General features: G+C 37.0%; 1 protein-coding gene across 2 annotated transcripts in view; it reads left to right on the forward strand.

The window, feature by feature from the left end:
- Window positions 1–23,369, forward strand: part of LOC150110457 (methionyl-tRNA formyltransferase, mitochondrial) — a 207,819-nt gene that overhangs the window by 62,426 nt on the left and 122,024 nt on the right. For both annotated transcript variants that reach the window (XM_090393962.1, XM_090393969.1), the window contains exon 5: window positions 11,843–11,965. In XM_090393962.1, coding sequence (XP_090250088.1) covers window positions 11,843–11,965 — 123 coding nt within the window. The remainder of the gene's footprint in view (window positions 1–11,842; window positions 11,966–23,369) is intronic.

A 23,369-nucleotide genomic window follows, 5' to 3' on the forward strand; every position in this document is an offset into this window, starting at 1 on the left:
CTTGTTCACTCGTGGTATACAACTTACCATTTCTACTAACAAATATTCTTTCATAATTTCCCACACACTAATTATATCTCAGCCTTCCAATTCCTCCCTCCATGAAACTTCCCCAAGTTGACGTCTTAGACTATTATAATCACCTGCCTTATAATTCCACATACGTTCCCGTCTCTTTGATACTCCTACATGTCTATTCATTTTCCAAGTCAAAACCATATGGTCATTCTCTCCAACTGGTGGGAGAGATGTCATCTCAGTTATTATCAACTCTTCTGATGCTATAACCGAATCCAAAACTCTTGAACCTCTTGTTCCCTCTATTACATGTTGCCTAAGACATTTGTCCCTCAAGAATTCTAGAAATTCCATTCTCTTATTGCTACATGCATCTTCCTCTCCCCAATTTATACTACTGTAGTTACTGTACTGTTTAGTACTGTACTACTGCAGTTAATTTAGTATTTTGTTTATCTTATGGGGATTATAGCCATTGGCCAAGAAAGTGTGGCGTAAGTGAGCCAGTTCAGCAGTAAGAGCGTTGTCATTGGAACAGATTGCTCTTGCTCTATGGGTTAGTGTTTTTAAAATACCATACTGTTGAGAAGGGTGATGGTGTGATTGTTTGTGTAAATATCTCCCTGTATGTGTGTGTTTTCTAAAAACTGAAAATGATAAGGAACCATCTGAAAGACTTGTGATACGTGTATCCAGGAAGGGCAGACAGTTATTAGCTTCCAGTTTCATTGTAAAGTAGATTTTAGGATGTTGGCTATTTAAATGTGCTAAGAATGTTTCCAATGTCCCTGGGCCATGTGGCCAAATAGCAAGCACATCGTCAAAATAGCGTAGCCAAAGTGTTGGTTTGAGAGGGACTGTATTGATAGCTAGTTTTTCCAGGTGTTCTATGTAGAAGTTGGCTAGGGGGGGGGGAGCCCATAGCTGTCCTATCTAATTGTTTGTATATTTTCCCTTTCCATATGAAATATTCTGCATGTATTGTGAATTTAAATAATTCAAATATATCAGGGGAAAGTGTGACTTTAGTAGATTAATGGTTTCAGTTAGTGATACATTCGTGAATAGTGACGAGATATCAAAGCTCACCATTAAGTCTGAACTTTTTCAAGTATGGTGTTCTAAAATGCTTTTTAGGTGGGCAGAATTTTTGACAAAGGAGGGAGAATTGTTTGTTAGAGTGGCTAGTAGCCTGGCTAAATGTGCAGCCAGTTTGTATGTGGGACTATTTATACTATCCACAATGGCGTAAGGGTGTACCTTGTTTGTGAATTTTTGGTACTCCATATATCCTAGGTGTTTTAACATGGAAGGGCTTGAGTTTGTTTATGGTTTCTTTGGGCCAGGAAGTGACTTTTTTTCAGTAATTTATGTACCTTATTGCTTTGTGTGTTGGTGGGATTGTGATCTATAATTTTGTATGTTGACTGATCTTGTAAAAGTGTGTGCATTTTGTTTTCATATTCTGTTGTGTCCATCACCACGGTAGCATTCCCTTTGTCTGCTTTTGCTATGATAATTGGTTATTATTAGCAAAAACAGAGAAAGGGAATGCAACTGTGGTGATGGACATGCTGATCCATCACCAATGCTGATCTGTTTGTATTCTAAAATCCCAGAGAATTTTTGCTGTTTTTCGTTTTCCAATACTATCTCTATTTTATGTTGCCACCAGTTATTAGAAGTAGGTAAGCCATATTTTTTGCATGCATGCCAATGAATTATTTTGGCCACTTGATCATGGCAGTATTTATAATCAGTTTGAGCTATCTTGCTGCAGGCACTGATTAGATGTTGTATAGTCTCGTCTTTTTTATCGCATAATCTGCATTTGCTGTTATTATTGATGTTCAAAATTTTTGCTTTGATTGCATTAGTTTGTAATGCCTGTTCTGGAGCTGCTAGAATAAATTATTCTGTTTATTTTTTAATATATCCATATTGAAGCCATTGTCACGTCTTGTTCATGTTAATTTTTTCCTCAGTATCTCGAAGAAATTAGCCATGCAAGGGTTTATTTTTCAGCTCACATATCGGTTATTTTGCTGTTCCTTTTTGTAATCAGATTTGTTTTGTGTTGCTTTTAGAAGGCGCTTGTGTAATTGTTGAAGTATTTGCTCAATGCTATTGTCGATGTAACTTTTTAAACTAATTTCTTCTTCTTTCACAATCTGTCTCACTTGCAGCAGACCCCGTCCACCTATTCTCCTTGGTAGGTACAACCTGTCAACATCATTTCATGGATGTAATGCATGATGCATAGTCATTAGTTTTCTAGTTTTGCGGTCCAATTTGTCCAGGTCTTCTTTTGTCCAATCTATTATGCCAGCTGTTTATCGGATCACTGGTATAGCCCAAGAATTCATTGCTCTAATTGTTTAATCCATTTAGTTTTGTTTCCAGAATATCTCTTTTGGTATATTCTGCTGCTGCCTGTTGTTTAACTTTTGAGTGGAGAATACCTATTAAATTATATCACTGGATGCTAATGTTCCTAGGTAGTTATAGTGTTCATTAGTTGAAATTACTTTTATATATTTCTCTTGATCAAAGTTAAAATTGCTAGTGTCATTAATTTTTCCTCATTTAATAGATAAAATTGTGCATTTATCTAAACCAATTTCCATTTTGATGCCCTGACTGAAAATATGAACTGTGTTCAGTAAAGAGTATTTGCTATACTGATTTTCCATATAACTTCAACTCATCCATATACAACAGATGGGAAATTTTAATATTATATTTAGGAATTTCATATCCAAGTTTTGTTTTCTTCAAAATCATAGACAAAGATATCAAAGAAATGTTGAAGAGCAATGGTGACAAGAAATCAACTTGTAAAATTCCACGTTTAAGCTATTCCTTTAGTATTTTGTTGAACAGTTGCAAAATACTAAAGGAAGGAAATTTACCAACAGAATGGAGAACAGGTCAGATCATATCCATCCACAAAAAAGAGAGGTCTATAACTAGTGCAAGATATCAGATCTTGCACTAGTTATAGACCTCTTACCCTTCTAAGCCACTGCTATAAAATATTTATCAGGATTCTCCAAAACAGAGTTAAATATTCCTAGGAAGAACAGATGAAAGAAGAACGAATGGGATTTAGAAATAAGGGAAGCACAATAGATGCAATTTTCATATTAAACAGATTATCAGATCTTATGAGAGATAAAAATAAAAAACTCTACTTCAAACAAGCTTTTGACTCAATAAACAGATGCAAACTCATTAAATTATAGAAAACAGAGGGTTCAACAAATACCTATTAAATTATATCAGGAATTACTATTCAGAAATACAAGCAGTAGTGAAATACAAAAATAGAAACAGATCAAATAGCAATTAAAAAGAGTTATGCAAGATTGCCCATTGTCACCATATTTATTTAATCTGTACCTAAAAGAAGTAGTAGATGAAGGACTACAGATTATTATTATTATTATTCAGGCCTCCATGGAGTCAAAAGACTCATTGTGGGAGGTCCTTCCTAAGAAACATAAAGTCTATCAAGACTCATTGAGGGGGAGGTCCCCCCCCCCCAAGAAACACAAAGTCTATCATACCACTCCTTAAACTCATTTGCCATTCTCGCTCTCACCACTCCATCAAGCAATGCATTCCATGGTTCAACCACCCATCATGCAAAGAAACCACTCCTCACCCTCTTGCAAACAGTTTCCTTTCGTAACCTCCAGGAGTGGCCTCTTGTCATCAGTCCTTCCCACTTTCCACCAAGTTCAACCAAGCAAAAGAACTCCCCAGTGACAACATTGTAACCACCTCTCAACAGTTTAAAAGTCTCAATCATTTCACCTCTCCTTCTTCTATCCACCAAACTCTGCAGTCCACATTCCCTCAGCTGATCCTCATAACTAACATGGTACAGTCCTGAAACCATCTTTGTTATCCCCCTTTGTACCCTTTCCACAGTTAATTTATCCCCTCAAATCCTGGGGACCAAATATGAGAACAATAGTCTAAGTGTGGTCTGATCAGAGACTTATACAACAGAATGATAACCCTTTTATCTCTGCAGGTCAGTGTTCTTCTCATTATTGCAGCAATCCTCTGTGTTACCTTCACCACCTTTGCAATATGTCCCCTAAATTTCAGGTTTCTATCAATCATCAACCCCAGATCTCTTGTCTCCCATACTTCCTCCAGTATAACTCCTCCCATAGAGTATGCAGTGTCCCATGGATGTTTCCCAAACCTCAAGACCTTACATTTTGCTGCATTAAACCGACGCCTCCCCCATTCATTTGCCCATCTATCTAGCTTATTCAAATCCTCTTGGAGGGCTTCCACAATCCTTCCCAGCTTCGCATCATCTGCAAACAACTGAATATCCCCTTGCAATCCACTGACAATGTCATTGATATAAAGGATAAACAATATAGGTCCCAGTACTGAGCCCAGTGGGACCCCACTTGTAACCCTCTGCCTCCTTGAAACTGTCCCACCATACACAACTCTCTGATACCTATCGGACATCCAATCCTGAATCCAGTTGACCAATCTGACATCCATGTGCTGAAACTTAAATATCAGCTTATCATATGGCACCCTGTCAAATGCCTTCGCTAAGTCTAAGAAAATGGCAGTATATGCCTTTCCCTCATCTAATGCTCTTGTAACATTATTATAAAAGGCTAGCATATTGCTAAAACAAGCGCAACCCTTCACAAATCCATGTTGACTCTCACGGATAACATTACCCTCATCTGCCCATTGCTGTATACAGCCCTTCACTACTTTCTCCAAGATCTTACTAACTACTGATGACACACAAACTGGCCTATAATTAGACACTTCCAGTCTGCTACCACCCTTATGCAATGGCACTATCTTACCTTCCTTCCATTCCATGGGCACCTTTCCTGCAGCCAGACTTTCATTGAAAAGCCAGGTCAAAGGCACTGTCACTTCCCAAGCACATTCTTTTGAAACTCATGATGAAATACCATCTACTCCCACAGCTTTACTGACATCCAGAGTACTCAATATTTGAAACACACTCTCCTCCTCCTCCTGAACAATTCCACTATGTTCTCTGCATCAGTGTATGAAGGCATAACTATAAATGGATGAAATATAACACATTTAAAGTATGCTGATGACATAGCAATCGCTACAGACAGTCAAGAAAAATTAGAAAATATTCTGACCACGCTGCATCAAACAAGTAACAAATATAATATGAAAATCAATTTTAGTAAAACAAAACTAATGGTAATAGGAAGCAAAAGAGAAACAATTCAAATGAAAATAGGAAACAATAATATTGAACAAGTAAAGAAATTCAATTACCTAGGCTCAATGATCACTGAAGATCTAGACTATTTTGAAACCATAAAATACAGAATCGGTAATGAATGGATAACAATGGGCAGACTACAAAAAATATGGAACAATAAAAGATTAAGCAAAGAACTCAAACTAAAGATATATAAAACAATGATAATCCCCATAGCACTCTATGGCTCAGAATGCTGGATCTTAAGAAAAAAATAAATTGATAAACTCAATGCTTTTGAAATGAGATGCCTAAGAAAAATCAATAGAACAAGCTCGATAGAAAGAAAAACAAATGAAAAAATCAGACTTTAAAGAAACAACTAATCTGGTCTGGACATGTTTCAAGAATGAACCCAGAAAGATTACCAAACATATTATTAAATGGTAGAATTGAAGGACAGCCCAACAGAGGAAGACCAAGAAAGAAATGGATTGACAGCATTAAAGAAAGCACCCACTTAAAATCCATAAGAAAACAGCAGACAGAAAGAATTGGCAAAAAATTTGTCTTTGAGGAACTCAACCCGCCATGAGCGGATGAGAAGAAGATTATTATTATTATGTGATGCCTCCAACTAGTCCTTGAACTCATCATGGGAGGGCACATTACTCCACTACTACATAACTACTCACCATCTCCTCTACTTAATCCTCATACTACACAATGCAACATTACCACCATTAACACACAATGGTATCTTCTGCCCACCACCAATAATATTTTTTGTCTGGAAATTGTGTTGGCAGATTTGCCTTAATGTGAATGTTTTGTTAAATGTGATGACAAATCTTCCTTCATTTTGTGAAAGTGACCATGAGGTGATCACTTGAGTGGTGGTCAGCCATGAGAAAGAGATGTATGTGGAACTGTAAAACTATTGAGCATGACCTTTAGCTGTATTACAGAATGAGGTAGATGGGAAGGAGATCAGTGCTACTTTGGCACTTCTTAGGAACTATCTGGTAGAGGCTATGTCTACATGCAGTCCAAAGATCAGGAGGTTAATAAGATAAGTATGAAATTGATTATTGAAGAGGTGAAGCATGTAATTGGGAAGAAGAAGAAGAAGGCGTTGTGTTGCTTGCATAATGAGTGGCAATAAACAGTTGCATGAGAGTACAAAAGGCAAGCAAGAAAGGTGACTCACTTGGTAAGAGTAGCAAAAGTGTGTATGAGCAGCAGTTAGCTAATGAGGTCAAAAAATTCCCAGAGTTCTTTCAACATGTCCAGTAGAAGAAAAATGATTTTAGAAAGATGATATTGATTGGTTAAAATGGTAGAATGATAATCACTGTGAAAGATATAATTGAGATTTAAGTGAGCTATTCACAAAGGTATTTTATCTTCATGATTTAGATATCATGCAGAATTTGGGTGCAGCTAGAAGGGGTGAGGAGGCACTGATGGTGAGTGAACTGGAGGTATAATGAGGAATTGAGTACTTGATGTGAATAAGGCTGTAGGGCTTGATGATATATAACTGTGTGACTTGAGGAAATGCTTCAGGGAGTTAATAATACCACCAATGTATCTTTTTAACAGGCATCATAGAGTGGGCCAAGTGCCAAGGAGTGGAAAGGGAGCAAAGTTGTTCTCCTTCATGAGGGAGGTGATAAGATAAAGGCTTTGAATTATAGGCTTGTGGGAATAGAGTTGTGGTTAAAGTATTTAGAGAGGGTAGTCAAAACTATGATTCAGAATTGGATTGATAACAGCAGCGTCTCTTTGATGGACAGCATGGGTTCGCTAAAGAAAGACTGTGTTTTAGCAGTCTGCTTATATATTATAAGCAAACTTATAATAACAAGGTGACAAATGCATTGGACAAGGAAGATGCATATATTGTCACATAACAAGCTTGTAGTAAATTTGAAAAGGGGAGTTTTGATTGTAGATCAGTGCATTGATTGGAGTTTAGTTGTCTGATAGGTATTAGCAAGTTGTATATAGAGGAGAAATATTCCAGAGTAAGAAAGTCACTAGTTATGTGCCCCAAGGCTATTTTTTGAGGGCTGTTGTTTTTAACTTATATGTTGATAATATTGGGAAAGGTTTAAATGGTGATATGCAGTTGTTTATAGATGATGCAAAGTTGGGGAAAACTGTGACGGTAGAACAGATGGTGTAGCTTATCAAGAGGACTTAAATAGACTGGCTGAATCGATAAGTGAGTTGATTTGCAGTTCACTGTCAGAAAGTACAAGGTTCTAAAATTCAGGAAGCATGGATTGGCTACAGCATATACAGTTTGGGGACAAACTTTGGGGATGCATTGCTGGAATTGTGAGGACAACATTATGGGTTATGGCAATGATTCAGAGGTCACTGATATTCAGAAGTAAGAATTTTTTGTTCCATTATATAAGGCTTTGATTAGGCCACATATAGGTAATTGTGCATAGATTTGGTTACCTGGTTTTTAAAATAATGAAGTGATATTGGAAAGTGTCCAGAGATGATTGACTAAGGTGGTTGTTGGTCTCTGGAATGATGATAACAGAGACAATTGCAGTTTATAGTGTCTGGTGGATAGTGTCCTAGGAGGGGGGGGGGATGTGATTGAGACATGTAAGCTGGTAATGGGTTATCACCAGATTAATGTGAATGAGATTTTCATAGGATTGGGGTAGAAAGGGAGAACAAAAGACCACTCCTGGAAGCTGTATTAGGTGAGTATTAGTTTTTTTTTTTACCCATGATAAGTGGTGAGTGACTGGAATGCATTGCTGAGAGTGCGGCAAGTGCAGAGACAGCAAATGCATTTAAGGACTGTGTGTGTGTGTGTGTGTGTGTGTGTGTGTGTGTGTGTGTGTGTGTGTGTGTGTGTGTGTGTGTACACAGTGGGATCACCCACAATGAGTTTTTGAACTCTTTGAGGTCTGATGATGATAATAATAATAATAATTATTATTATTATTACCCAAGACCCCATGGAGTCAAAGACTCATCTAGGACAGTGGTGGTGCTGTTGACATTGTTTGTCACAGCAGATGTGTTGTAGTTGCTGTTGAGAAGATAAATTATCTATTAACTATTTAACCTTATCTGATTGTTTTTAAATTATTTATGAATATGTGTTTTAATTATATATTAATATGTGTTTTAATTATTTATTAATGTAATGTGTTTTTTTTTCGTAATTTTTCCTGTGTGGCAATGTAGCATGTGTAAAATGTATATATTGGCGAATGTGAGGAGTCTGTAAAAAAAGAAAAGAGATGACAGTTCTAGAAGATGTCAGAAATGGGTGATGATTAGAAAGATTCAGGAATATAAGGTATTGAATATTCCTGAATCTTATTATAAGGTATTGAATACGAGTGAAATTTTACATAGGAATAAAACACTATATGCTACAAAAGCACTTGGAAAATAACAGGAAAAGATAAGAAAGGAAACAAAACATATAGCAGAAACAGAAAAAAAAATGAAAAAGGATATTATGATGTATGGTTATTTCATGACTAGGATTGTGTTTGGATGAATGAGCAATAATAGCATGTTCTAAGAGTCAAAGATTTGTGGCATGACTTAACCAAGACTGTATGCAAGTATATAGAATGAATGGATTACATGATTGTTTGGGTTGGAATGAATTATTTGCAAGTAGATAAATATGGTATAAGAAAACATATGAACATAAGTTCCTAGCAAATAAGTCAGCAGGTGTTTTGAGAGAATACAGAGAAAAATTCTAAGAAAGCTAAGTTGTGAGTCAAGCTGGCTAAACAAAAGTTATGGAATGGCTTTGATAACAGTATAGAAGGAAAAATATCACAGAGGTTGCGAAATGTACTGTAAAAGGAATTAGATATGATAAAGGTAACACAAGAACTAAAGATAAAGTTATTCTGGATGTACAGATTAATTACCTCTAAAAAATTGTTAAACGGGATAAGCAGTGACAAGAACATTGGTAGAAAATATTCAAGATGAATGCACTCAAGAATATTTACCAATCCATGAGGTAGAAAACAAAAAATGCATCACAAACTTGAAATCTGAAATGACAGCTGGAGCAGATGATATACAACCAGAAATGTCAATAATATAGAGATATAAAAATTATAGTTGCCACACCTTTATAATTAAGGAAAGCCTAGTCTCATGGTCAAATCCTAGATGTTTGGAGTAACTCTGATAATATCCATTTATAAAAAGAGAAATAAAACTGAATGGAAGAATTACAGAGGAATTTTACTACTAGGTATTTTGTAGGTTAGATTTATGTAAGCATACCTGAGAAGAGGCTAAGAAAAATTGCAAAAGAAAAACCGGAGTAGAACAAGCTGGGTTCAGTCTAAATATAGCCTGTCAGGATAAGATATTTACTGTAAGACTAAATAGTTGAGAAATCAGAAATGTAACAAGATCTCTAATTAAGTTTTGTATATCTTTGGAAAAGACATGTGATAATGTACCAAGAAAAAAAAAACTGTTTGAAATGCTATAATTAAATGAAGTAAATGGGACATTATACAGTAGTACATAGTCGATGATTTTAGTTGTAAGTCAGCACCACAAGTTAGAATTGAAGAAAGTATAGGAAAATGGTCTGATGTAAAATCAGATGTACGATAAGGGTGTACACTATTGCTATCCTCATTTATCAAATATATGGATCACATTATAAAGGAAAGTGGCATTAAACCTGATATCAAAATTGGGATATTCCATTTTTTACTCTTTACATGTTTTTCTTTATTCAAACTATACCTTGACTATGCTCAGATATGGTTGCTTGGTTTTCATGGAGATAAGATGATCAATATGGTATCTTGCATATGGAATGAATGTGGAGGATAGATTGAAGAAATTTGGTCTTCAAAGTTTCAGAAATAGAATAGATGATAGGAGATGTGATGAAAACATATTAGTTGGTAGAGGATCTTACAATATAGATATAGTGTGATTTTACAGTTCATCCTTTCTGTAAACTGACTACATGTGTAGTGAGAAAAGCATAAAGCATATGAGGTCAAGGTTCTTTTCCTGTGGTGAGTGTATGGAATGCACTCACCACAGATTGATACAAAATTAATAACATTTAGATCGATACAAAATTAATAACGGAAAAAACTCACGTACAAAGATTATTTAATAGTATAATTTTGTCCGGTGTGTCACAGACATCTTCAGTACAGATTAAGCTCAAATTAAACAATAACTGACAATTCCAATAAAGCGCCACCTAAGTAGCTGGTGTAAGATAACTAAAAAGGTCAATAAATTTCCTAAAAAAAAAAAAAAAAAATCAATACAATAAAAAGTTAGGAAAGATTAGCTGATTTGCAAAGTACTATCTCCCATAAAGAATATATGTAAGCCGTCGGATCTGTTTAAGTTAGGAGAATGAAGTAGAGTTTCACATGTTTCTTTATAAAGGCATTCCATGAGGAACTGACTTTTATGAAGAACTCTTGTCTTTCTCCAATGAACTCTATGTCTAGTGAAGATGGCATGTTCTGCAAGTCCAGACTTTTCAGGTTTAAAGTATTCAATATAAGATTGGTGTTCTTCTAGCTGAATAGAGGCAGATCTTCCCGTTTGTCCGAAATAAGATAATCCACAAGAGCACGGAATCTGGTAGACACCTGGATGATTAAGATGTGGAAGCTTGTCCTTTGAGAAAGGTGGAGATTTTTCTAAACGGTCGAAAGGCAACAAAAATATTCAGTGGGTTTAAAACTTTTGCTATAAGTTCACTGATACCTTGTACATAAGAGATAGGAATGCGTGTTATTTCTTCTGTGTTTGAAGAGGAAGATATATTAAAACTACTCAGAGTTCTTTTAATGAAGCAATTCTTATAACCATTAGATAGAAAGGAAGAAGTTATATATTGTAGTTCTTTCTGTAAAAGATTGTCTGAAGAACAAAAGGAGTGGGCCCAATGAACCAGTGTTTTAATAGTTCCTGCCTTTTGACTGGGATGGTGATAAGATTCCGCATGGATATAATGGCCTGTATGAGTCTTCTTTCTATAAACTGAGAAATATAGGTTATCATCTGGTTGGCGAAGAATTAAAAATTCTTCGCCAACCAGATGATAACCAGAAAATTAAAACACTGGTTCATCGGGAGGGGAATTGCTGCAAAAAAAAGTTTGGAAACCACTTCTCTAAACCTTTTGCTGCTTGTGAACTTTTCTACTAATTTCTGCACCTATTCCTAGCATCCACTATCTCTCAATTTCTCTACTTACAAAAAAAAATAAAATAAAATAAAATACAAATGAATTCTTGCTTGCTCTCCTTTATTTATAAGGCTACATAATATATTCAAGCAAATCCGTTGCTCGAGTTTGACCTGTAAACCAGCTGTATAGAGCTGATTTTCAGATCTGATTGAAAATGTGTAAATTGAACTTATTTTTAAATGCTTAAGAAATAAGGTTTTTTTTTTTTACCTAAGATTTAATGCATAATTTATTTAAAAATAATATTAAAACTTTTACAATCTAAAATGGATTACTAATGTTGTTTTTTTTTTTAATTAATATAATTTGTTTCATTTTAGTAGGATGTTGAATGCCCATGCTAGTTTGCTGCCACGTTGGAGGGGAGCTGCACCAATTATCCATGCCATTCTGAATGGAGATGAAGAAACAGGTGTTACAGTCATAGAAGTTGCACCTAAACAGTAAGCATCTATCTATATTTGTTAAATTTTAATGATTAAATGCCGAGGATTTAAAATCAGAACTTTAATAGAACACGACTAGTTTCGTCGGAAAGCCGACTTCATCAGGCATCACAGCATAAAAATATGAAAAACAGAAAGACCATAAAAGCATTGCATTTCCAATATAATGGAACGTGACAATTAACTGTAATAAAAGTTTAACTTGGAGTTCTAGTTTAAATGTTACGTACAAGTGTGCGTGTGAATTCGCGTGTGCACCAATATTGAATGGTAGAACTGTGAGTCTGGCAAACTGTAACTTAGATTACTATTCATCTGGGAGGCATCAAGAACTATTTCTTTTGATTGCAGTATTCATCTCTCGAGTTCGTCATAACATTTGTACATTTTGGTTGTTAAATTCCAATCTGTTTGATGTTGGAGGCCTTCAACATTGGTGTTTGCAGAAAACAAAATATGGCTTGACAAGGCACCTCCCCGAATTCTGTTGTAAGAAATGTCTCTCCGATGTTCTTCTAAGTGGAGAAGGATTGATTTTTCAGTCTGACCATAATACGGTTTACCGCAATTCACCAATGATTTTGTAGACACCAGGAAACTGAAAATTGTGGTGTTTCGCTTTCAAACGGCTTAAAATAGACCAAAGCTTGGGTGAAGTTGTGAAAAAGGTCTTGATACTGAATTTCTTTAAGATTTTTGCCAGTTTTGGGTAGAGAGAACTAATATAAAGTAAGGAGATGTAGGCTTTGAAATTAGTCGTATCCTCATTTGGTGGTTGATGGCGATGATGAATAAGAAGTCTGTTTATATTTTTCTCAGCATATCCATTTTGTTTGAAAGTACTTTGGAGGTGTTTTAGTACATTTTTAAGCTTTTGTTCATCTAATAATAAGGATCTGGCCTGATGGGCAAGAGTAGAGATGTGATGCCAAATTTCTGTGGGAGGATAGTGGTGAGAGTCCGCATGAAGGTACCTGTCGGTATGCATAGGTTTTCTAAAGATTGCAGATTCAATTTTTTCAGATGTCCTGGTTAATTTAATATCTATAAAAGGAAGGGAACTGTCCACTTCGAACTCTGAGGTGAATTGGATGTTTGGATGTATGGCGTCTAGGTGATTAAGGAATAATTGAAGGTTGTCTCAGCCATGTTCCCAAATCAGGAAAACATCATCTATATAACTTAACCATATCTTTGGTTTCAACGAAGCAGAAGAAATAGCCTTTTCTTCGAAATCTTCAAGAAAGATGTTTGCCAGCACCGACAATAAAATTAAAAATTTTATTTTAAATTTGAAAGCATGATTTACAAATAAAATACTGGATTAGTCATGCATAGCCTGTTACCTCCAGTGCTGACAAACATCTTTCTCGGAAACTGAAAGATGTCTCAAAAAGACACCAGGAAACTGAAAATTGTTTCAGTTTCCTGGTGTCTACAAAATCATTGGTGAATTGCAGTAAACCATATTATGGTCAGACTAAAAAATCAGTCCTTTCCACTTAGAAGAACATCGGAGAGACATTTCTTACAACAGAATTTGGGGAGGTGCCTTGTCAAGCCATATTTTGTTTTCTGCAAACACCAATGTTGAAGGCCTCCAACATCAAATAGATTGGAATTTAACAATCAAAGTGTACAAATGTTATGACGAACTTGAGAGACGAATACTGCAATCAAAAGAAATAGTTCTTGATGCCTCCCAGATGAATAGTAATCTTAAGTTACAGTTTGCCAGACTCACAGTTCTACCATTCAATATTGGTGCACATGCGAATTCACACGCACACTTGTACGTAACATTTAAACTAGAACTCCAAGTTAAACTTTTATTACAGTTAATTGTCATGTTCCATTATATTGGAAATGCAATGCTTTTATGGTCTTTCTGTTTTCATATTTTTATGCTGCGATGCCTGATGAAGTCGACTTTCTGACGAAACTAGTCGTGTTCTATTAAAGTCCTGATTTTAAATCCTCGGCATTTAGTCATTAAAATTTAACAAATATGATAACAAACCGAGTAAACCAGCATTCTAATAATATATATATATATAAGTTATTAGGTTTAACAAGCATCAACAGAGTATTCAGTCTTTTACAACACACTTACATTTGAAACTAATTAATCACTGAATGTGAATGGTTCATTTCACATGGACATCAGCTGGTATTTGCTGAGATCTCTCTCAACTTCTGAATTTTATAGTGAGATCTTTCTGAGCAATAAATACAAAATGTTATATTCAGGCAATGACAATCAAGGAAAAGAAGGAGTAGCCATAGTATTCAACACTAAATATGAGGCTAATCTTCTTGAATGGCAGGTAGTCTCAAGTAGAGTGATGTGGGCAAATATCAGAATGGGGAACTGGATGAGACTTCTTTGTGCCTATAATCCCACAAAAGGTTCTATTATATAGGGAGTGGAAGTTAGGCAAAGTGGTTCCTTTGCATAAGGGTGGCTCTAAAACTGCGGTATTGAATTACAGACCAATCACCATCTCAGGAGTAGTGGTAAAAGTATTGGAAAAGTTGGTTAAAGACAAAATTCAAGAATGGGTGGATCAGGATATGATACTCTATAGAGGCCAACATGGTTTTGTTAAAGGTAGATCCTGCCTTAGCAATCTATTAACTATTCATAATAGAATAACATCTGAGTTGGACAAAGGAACTGGCTACACAGTGGTACTTCTGGATTTTGCTAAGGCTTTTGACAGGATACCCCATAGAACACTGTTACGCAAATTGGAGCAGATGGGAATGGATATTAAATTGGTGATATGGATAGGAGAATGGCTCAGGGAGAGATACCATAAGGTGGTGTATGGAGGAGCCGAGTCCAGAATGAGGCAGGTGACCAGTGGTGTGCCTCAGGGCTCTGTGCTTGGGCCAATGTTGTTTAATTTGTATATAAATGATATAGGAAACGGCTTAAAGGGAGATATTCAGTTGTTTGCTGATGATGCAAAGTTGTGTAGTGCAATAAAAAATCAAGCTGATGTTGAAAGTTTGCAGGAGGATTTAAATAAGCTGGTAAAATGGGCAAAAGAAAATGGATGTCAGTTCAATGTGGAAAAGTGTAAAGTCATGCATTTTGGGATTAAAAGATTACCAGCTGTGTACTACATCGATGGAAAGGTACTCCAAGAGATTGATGAGGCTAGGGACTTAGGGGTATTGGTAGATAGGGAGATGAAGTTCAGAGGACACATTGCTAAGGTGTCCAAGATTGCACATAGGATTACTTGGTTGTTGAGGAATACACTGACATCCAGAGATAAAGAGGTTATTATTCCCCTTTATAAAGCATTGATACTTCCACATTTGGATTACTGTGCTCAGGTCTGGTCACCTGGATTCCTTGGAGATGAGGAGGCTGTGGAGAGGGTTCAGAGAAGAGTGACCAAGTTGGTGAGTGATATAAAAAATGCTCCCTACATTGATAGATTGAGAGCTTGTGGATTGCAGAGATTGGTTGATAGGCGAAGAAGAGGGGATATGATAGAAACATTCAAATTACTAAAAGGTTTTTATAGGATTGATGCAGGGGAAATGTTTCAGCTGTGTGAAAGTGATGGAAGAACAAGAGGTCATCTCTGGAAATTAAAGAAGAGTGTGGTTAACAAAGGTGTCAGAACAAGGTTTTTTGCCTGGAGGGTGGTGAATGAGTGGAATTCATTGCCTGACTTAGTTGTGAGCTCTTCGTCTGTAAATGAATTCAAGAAGAGATATGACAGATATTGTTTTGCTAGTTTGGGTCTCCCGCGATGAGTCTACTGACTCCATGGAGATACCCGTAATAATAATAATAAAAAAAAAAAATAATAATAATAATAATAATTAAGGTAGAAGTGGAGGAATTTTTTGAGGCTTTAGAGTAAACATCTGACACAATGAAAAATGAAAAGTTGGTACTCGTTAGGGATCTAAATAGCAGAGTAGGAAATGATTGTCAGACATACAAAATTGTTTTGGGAAAATTTGAAGAAAAGAGCAAAGCTAATAATAATTTCAAATACTTGTTGGATTTCTGCTCAGGGCATGGACTGGTTATTACTCATTCCATGTTCCAACATAAAAATGTGCACAAATTCACATGGAGAGAAGAGGCAAGGAAATAAGAAAAGTCTCATTGACTACGTCGTTATTTTCTTAAATATTTTACCTCTATTGTTCTCCTTGTGCCCACTGAGATCTGGCTTCTAAACTGATTTTCTGGGGCCGTTTCTCTCTTCAAGCTCTGATGAAATTTATTTGTTACTGCTGCACCAGTCAGAACTCTAGGACAGAAATTCTTATCCGAAGAAACTTTCCCAGAATTCAAGTAATACCTTATATAGATTAAGTACTTAGGTAGATTGAGTTCTCAGTATACAGTCATGGCCTTGACAATCTTAAATTCCCCTTTTTTCTCTAAACATAGGTTCGATATTTTCGTGAGTGGTAAAATTCAATCTCTTACTCAGACAAACTCAGGTATACATGGCAAAACATATTTATTATTTATCTATGAACATTACAATTTAAACAACACATATAATCAAACAAATCAAGGTTAATACTAAAATACAAGTAAAGCAGGGTAATAATAATCAAACAGACAGGCTATTCAAACACACTCATGAGAATCTTATGTTCATCTATATCACAAACATGGATGTCAGTATTAAACTAGATTACTGCTACTAATGACCCTACACATTAAACTTGGTCCAGACAACTTATGAACGTAGACTAGTCCAATTCGATTAACATAACACAGGAAACTGTCTCAAAAATCTCTCTTTCTTGTTTTCTAAACTCTGTCCATTTTACACCTTCGTCACCAATAGATAACACATAAAAAAGGAAGATTTGTACATTACCACCTTGTTAGATGATTTCTCGATCCTTCTGTCTGTTCTTTGTTATAGATTGTCCCTCTGCACGATGGATTACCGCCATGTGGGAGTCGCATGCTCATCCCAAATTAGCCACTTGTTTCTTTTGGGCTTACGAACTTTTTGCATCGCTGCTTCTAACATGATTTTACCTTCAAAGGAATCCTTTGCTGCTTTCTCATCAGATAGATCCACATCGATGGTCTAAAACTCAAACACTGCTGTCATCTCGTGGTATATTTTCTTCGACTCGCATTGCTCAGCAAAGGGAAATACGCTGCCGCTTTGCCGTCTTCACATGTCTTGTCGGATATCAGGCATGCTGATCTGCTCGGGAACTTTGAGCAGGATTATCACGGGGAGGGCACACGCGACCGGAGAACACCACAGGAACCAGGACAAGAAACATAAAAAGAAGCAAAAAAAACCTCTCTCAATGATATGAATCCATTTTATACCCCATTATAGCGTCCTCTTTCCGCACTCCAAACTTTTCTATGACACTCTCCCATTTGCTGTCTCCGAGTGACCCCACCACATTGCTGTACACGCATCACTTTTTTTGGGGAATGCGAATTTTTTGCACCTTCCACGAATGCCTACTCATCGCTCGTTATGTCATCTTTGGTGGGCAAACTGCAACCTTTGAACTTTCGTTTGCACGATGATACATGACTTTATACATGGCATATTTTAACATTGATGTTTTTGACAAATTAAGATTCCATCTAATTTAGACAATAACATTAGACATAGTACAATTTAATATTCATTTCCTACTTCAATTTCATTCTAATTTAAGATTCAACCTCTTCTTTTATATTTTAATTCCTTTTTAAGCAAAGTTAATATCTGCATCTTTACATATTATGTCTGCTTTTGCCAAGAGTACAAGTGTGCTTTTGCTTGATATTGTTCTCTTGTTAATTCTTGAATGGAGTGGTTCTATTCTTGATAGAGCCATCATTCAAGATCTAACATTGTTGATAGTCCCCCCCCCCCCACCCCCCCCCCCCCCCACCCCCCCCCCCCCCCACCCCCCCCCCCCCCCACCCCCCCCCCCCCCCACCCCCCCCCCCCCCCACCCCCCCCCCCCCCCACCCCCCCCCCCCCCCACCCCCCCCCCCCCCCACCCCCCCCCCCCCCCACCCCCCCCCCCCCCCACCCCCCCCCCCCCCCACCCCCCCCCCCCCCCACCCCCCCCCCCCCCCACCCCCCCCCCCCCCCACCCCCCCCCCCCCCCACCCCCCCCCCCCCCCACCCCCCCCCCCCCCCACCCCCCCCCCCCCCCACCCCCCCCCCCCCCCACCCCCCCCCCCCCCCACCCCCCCCCCCCCCCACCCCCCCCCCCCCCCACCCCCCCCCCCCCCCACCCCCCCCCCCCCCCACCCCCCCCCCCCCCCACCCCCCCCCCCCCCCACCCCCCCCCCCCCCCACCCCCCCCCCCCCCCACCCCCCCCCCCCCCCACCCCCCCCCCCCCCCACCCCCCAATATACAGTTCACTTCGTCCCTCAAACTCATTCCACACATTAACAAACTGTACTCCCATCTTTTCACACATTTCAGCCATCATGTCATTCATAATCCTTGCTCTCCGTATACTTGAGAAACGGTTGAGAAGCATTGTGGAAGAGAAGTTTGGTGAAGAACAAGCTGGATTCAGGCCAAATAGAGGCTGTCGGGATCAGATTTTCACATTATGACAAATAGTTGAGAAATCATGGGAATATAACAAGGATCTGTATTTAAGTTTTGTAGATCTATAAAAGGCATATTACAAGGTGCCAAAAGAAAAGCTATTCAAAACACTACAGTTGTAGATGTAGATCTACAGTTGTATGGTGTTAATGGAGCATTATATCAAGCAACACTTAGTCTTTATTTCAGTTTTAAGTCAGCAGGGATGTACAATATCCCCTCTGTTATTTATTATCTATATGGCTCACATTATGAAGGAAAGTGGTATTAAACCTGATATCAAAATTGGAGATGTTAATATCAGCTCTTTGCTTTTATACTTCTAAATAAATCTGCTACATGTCTGCAAGATTCCCTGACTAAATTGAATTACTGTTGAAATAGATATGGTATGAAGGTCAGCAATAACAAGACAATGAAAATAGACAGAAGTATTGAAAATGTCAACTGCATTGTGAATGGAGAACCTGTGGAACAAGTAAAACATTTCAGCTACTTAGGCACGATTTTTAGTGAAGATTGTAGATTAATATGGAAATAGACAACAGAATCAACAAAGCTGGTATGGTAGGAAATCAACTGAATAAATTTATATGGAATAAAAAAAAAAATAGCAAAACATTAAATTAGCTGTATACAAGACAGTGTTGAAACCACTTTTAACTTATGGATCTGAGAGCTGGATCAGAAGTAAAACACTTAACCAAAGACTAGAGACTGCAGATATGAGAGTCCTGAGAAAAATAGGGGCATGAACAGATGGCATCAATGGCAATATCATATTAAAAATGAGGATATTAGGAAAGAAGTTGACACTGTCAGCATCCAGGAATGCATTAGTAGAGCTAATCTCAGGTTTTATGGTCACTTAAACAGAATGGGAAAGGAAAGATTTGCAAACCAAGTGTTCTCTGCCAGGTTGGCAGGAAAACGACCCAGAGGACGACCAAGATATAGGTGGATTGATACAGTAAAAAGTGCCTTAGAATACAGAAATATAAGATTTGATAACGTTGGAGTCTTGACAGGTAAGTGATTTGGAGGAATATTGTAGATAAGAAGTTAGTAATGAAATAAATTTTTCATGTAGTACTATCATATACTGTACATGGCAGGAATTTGATGATGAAGATGACAAATATTAACTTTTCTAGTACTGTAATTCTGCTTAATAATGTTAGTCATTCGATGGAAGTGTTTTTACTTGGGTGTGCTACCAATCATATACAGTTAGGTCTCTTTTTATGCGTTTGGTACGTTCCACAGAAAACCGCATAAAAAAAAGCCTACCTTACGTTGAAATATCAGGGATATGTTCCATAATTTTCTAAAACTGCATAAAACTGAAGTGATGAATTAAAATAAACCTAAAATCGCATAAAAAAGTTTATGAAAATTCAGGAAAATAAGAATGCCTGAGTTGCTTTGAAGCTTTATTCATTTAATTTTACTGAAAAGTAACACTTTTTTTTTAACATATTGTCATCAGAATTATCATCACTATTAGACAATATTTGGCAACGTTTGCAAACTGGTGCAAAATCACTTTCATCACCAGAAGAGATAATCAGCACATCAGATCTGTATGGTAAAGGCAATGGTTCTTCACAAACAGAATTAGCTTCACTCTCGTTCTGTGCTGATTTTTTTTTCTGCTGACAATGTAATCAGTGATTAAACTTTGCAATGATGATTTCACTAAGTTTCTATACAGCTCACGATATCCAGACGTACAGTTCTTCAGCTCACGACGTTGGAATTTAAATGCTCGTTCAGAATTTGTGTCATTAACAAGAAAATGATTTTTCAATTTATTGCACAGTTCAAGACCTTCTCGAATTATATTTGCAGTGAGGGGGGGGACAGGTTTTTCTTCCACTTCACTATCGTTTTCTGGATCTTCAACGATATCTAAAGTTAATCGATATCCAATAATATCATCGTCACTTAAGGCATTATCCACAAGCAATTCATCTACATCATTCTGGCTAAATGCATCAAACCCTTCTCCACCAATTTCATGTGCCAATGTAATGATTTCAGCTGATAATGTAGATGGTTGCATGGTTGCACTGTTTGCAATACATCCAGGCCAAGCTACTTTCCAGCAAGCATTTAAAATTTGTGGTCTTATTTCAGCGATAGCAGATGGAACATGATTTAAGCAGGTCCAAAATAGAAAATTTTTTCCAAACGTCGGTTACTGTTAATGATTCATTTTCTAGTTTATCCAATATAAACTGAAAAGTGTGTTTAACATAATATTTTTTAAAAGTAGCAATTATGCCTTGATCTAATGGCTGAATAATGCTTGTTGTATTGGGTGGAAAAACACTACCTGCACATTTGGATGTTCTGAATGCAGATGACTTGGTGCATTGTCAACAATTAATAAAACTTTAAAATTGAGAGATTTTTGCTTCATGTATGTTTCCACTTCTGGTACAAAGCAGTTAGTGTGAACCATTCAGTAAATACAGCAGTTGTTACCCAGGCCTTTGTATTAGCCATCCAATATACCGGCAGCTGTTTTAGATCTTTGCCTTTTAGAGCACGTGGTCTTAGAAATCAATTTACTAGGAAGGGTTTCAACATTCGATCTCTTGATACATTGCTACAAAGTAACAACGTTACTTGATCTTTGCTTGCTTCAAACCCACTTGCTTTTTTCTCAGACTTTGCGATGTAAGTTCGAGTTTGGAAGAAAATGCATTGCATTTTCTTCCAATCCAGTTTCGTCAGCATTAAACACTTGATCAGGACAATATCCACCATCTTCAATAATTTTGGCTAACTTCTCTTGAAAATTTTTGGCTGCTTCTTCATCTGCTGCTGCAACCTCGCATGTAATCTTCATCTTATGAAGTACATTGCTTTTTAAAATCCCGTTTACCATCCTTTGTTAGCCGAAAATTCTTTATCAGCCTGGGAAGTGGAAGCTGATGGCTCCAATTGCTTCATCTGTTCATAAAACCGAAGATCTTTTTGTTTAATTAAATAACCACTTATAGGAATTCTTCTTTCAGTTAATTCTTCAATCCAAATTACGAGCGCTCGTTCTGTGTTTTCTAATAAAGCATGTCTTGAGTACGATGATAATTTCGCACTTAGTTTTATGCCAGAAAAGACAGATTTTCTTATTGCGACTTCATTCTTTTTAATTGCTCTTATAATAGATTCGCCTAAATTAAAATGTTTACCAATCACCATAGATCCCTCTCCTTTTGCTAAGCGATCTAAAATTGCAATTTTCATTTCCAAAGAAATTATTTTTCTTTGGTGCTTTTTTCTCCATTGGACCAAATTTAATTAATTATTAATTAATAATTAATGATCAATTATTAATTAATAATAAAAAAGTCAGTTAAATTAACAATTAATTATTAATGAATACATTACAAAATAACCAAGGTGTTCCCTGAAAATTTCAGGATTTGTGAAGTGTTTCCATCATAGGAAAAGTTTGGGAAATGCTGGATTACCCTATTATTGGAATGGATTCTCCTTGTTTGATTCAACTCGTGACCAAGGTGGTATAACTTCTCATCACTTGATACCACTTTTGCCATGAGTTGTCCCAGTCCTGAAAATACTTCAGGCACAAACTTTGTTTGCTTACACTTGGATAAAGGATTACACCAAGTATATAATTTATTGGTATCTTAAATTTATAGTATAACCAATTGGAAAAACTTCCAACTACTGTCTCTAATCCAGAGTATTCTAATAATAAGATGTGACACCTTTTGGCTATTCGTATAGGAAAAATGACTTCTGCATTATTTCAGTGTTGGTATCACCTCTGGGTCTGGCTCCCACTGACGAGACCTCAAAGGTCAAAACTGGTTTGGGTAGTGGCCCTTCCCATAATGCTTGGCATTATACATGTCCGCAAGCAGATGTGCTTTGCATTATGGGATACCATGGCAAATGATGAGAAGTTATACCATCTTTGCATGGGTTGCCCCAGTCCTGAAAATACTTCAGGTGCAAACTTTGTTTGCTTACACTTGGATAAAGGATTAAACCAAATATATACAGGGTGGCCATAAAATAACTTTCCCTCTTTGGAGGCATGTGTAGCTAAAACCAATAAACGGAATGAGACCAAATTTTATATTGAGACTTTTGAAGGCATGGGGAAATTTCCGTGAAAAAAATATTTAGTACCAAAAGTTGCCAATATTGGAAATTTTGGTGCTGGCGGAGCCAAAAACAAGCAGATAATTACATTAAAGGCAGATAAAATGGAATAATAACATTTTGAAGGTGTAAGCAACAGCTGCGTCACTCATTCCAGCCGGATATGTGGCAGATTACAATGATAATAATAATTAAATTAAAACAGCAACTTGCAAGAGACACAGAAATTTATGTAGTGATTGAACTCACAGGAAATAATGTTTTATTCATCAAAATCAGGGTCCCCTGGACCACATACACGATTTTCAATGTGTTGACCTTTCTTGTGTACAACAAATTGCATTCGGTTATGAAGGTGATGAAGCCTTCTAAATTCCCAAAGGGCCGCTACGGCATTGCACTGTTTATGGTAAAACAACTTAACAAGTAAAGTGCGCTGAGGCAAGGCAGGATGCATATTGAGCACAATTCATCAGTCATTCAAATAACTGCCTATTTGAACATGCCCATGCCTTTGAAAGTCTCAATATAAAATATGGTCTCATTCCGTGTATTAGTTTTAGCTACAGATACCTCCAAAGAGGGAAAGTTAATTTATGGCCACCCTGTATAATTGCTAGTCATTCATCTTATTCCTATCTCATTTATCCTCCTGATTCTAGATATGTACTCT

The sequence above is a fragment of the Typopeltis vanoorti genome, chromosome 1 (genome assembly GCF_054136105.1).
Source record: "Typopeltis vanoorti isolate ZY-2024b chromosome 1, IOZ_Tvanoo_1.0, whole genome shotgun sequence".
Taxonomy (NCBI): Eukaryota; Metazoa; Arthropoda; class Arachnida; order Uropygi; family Thelyphonidae; genus Typopeltis; species Typopeltis vanoorti.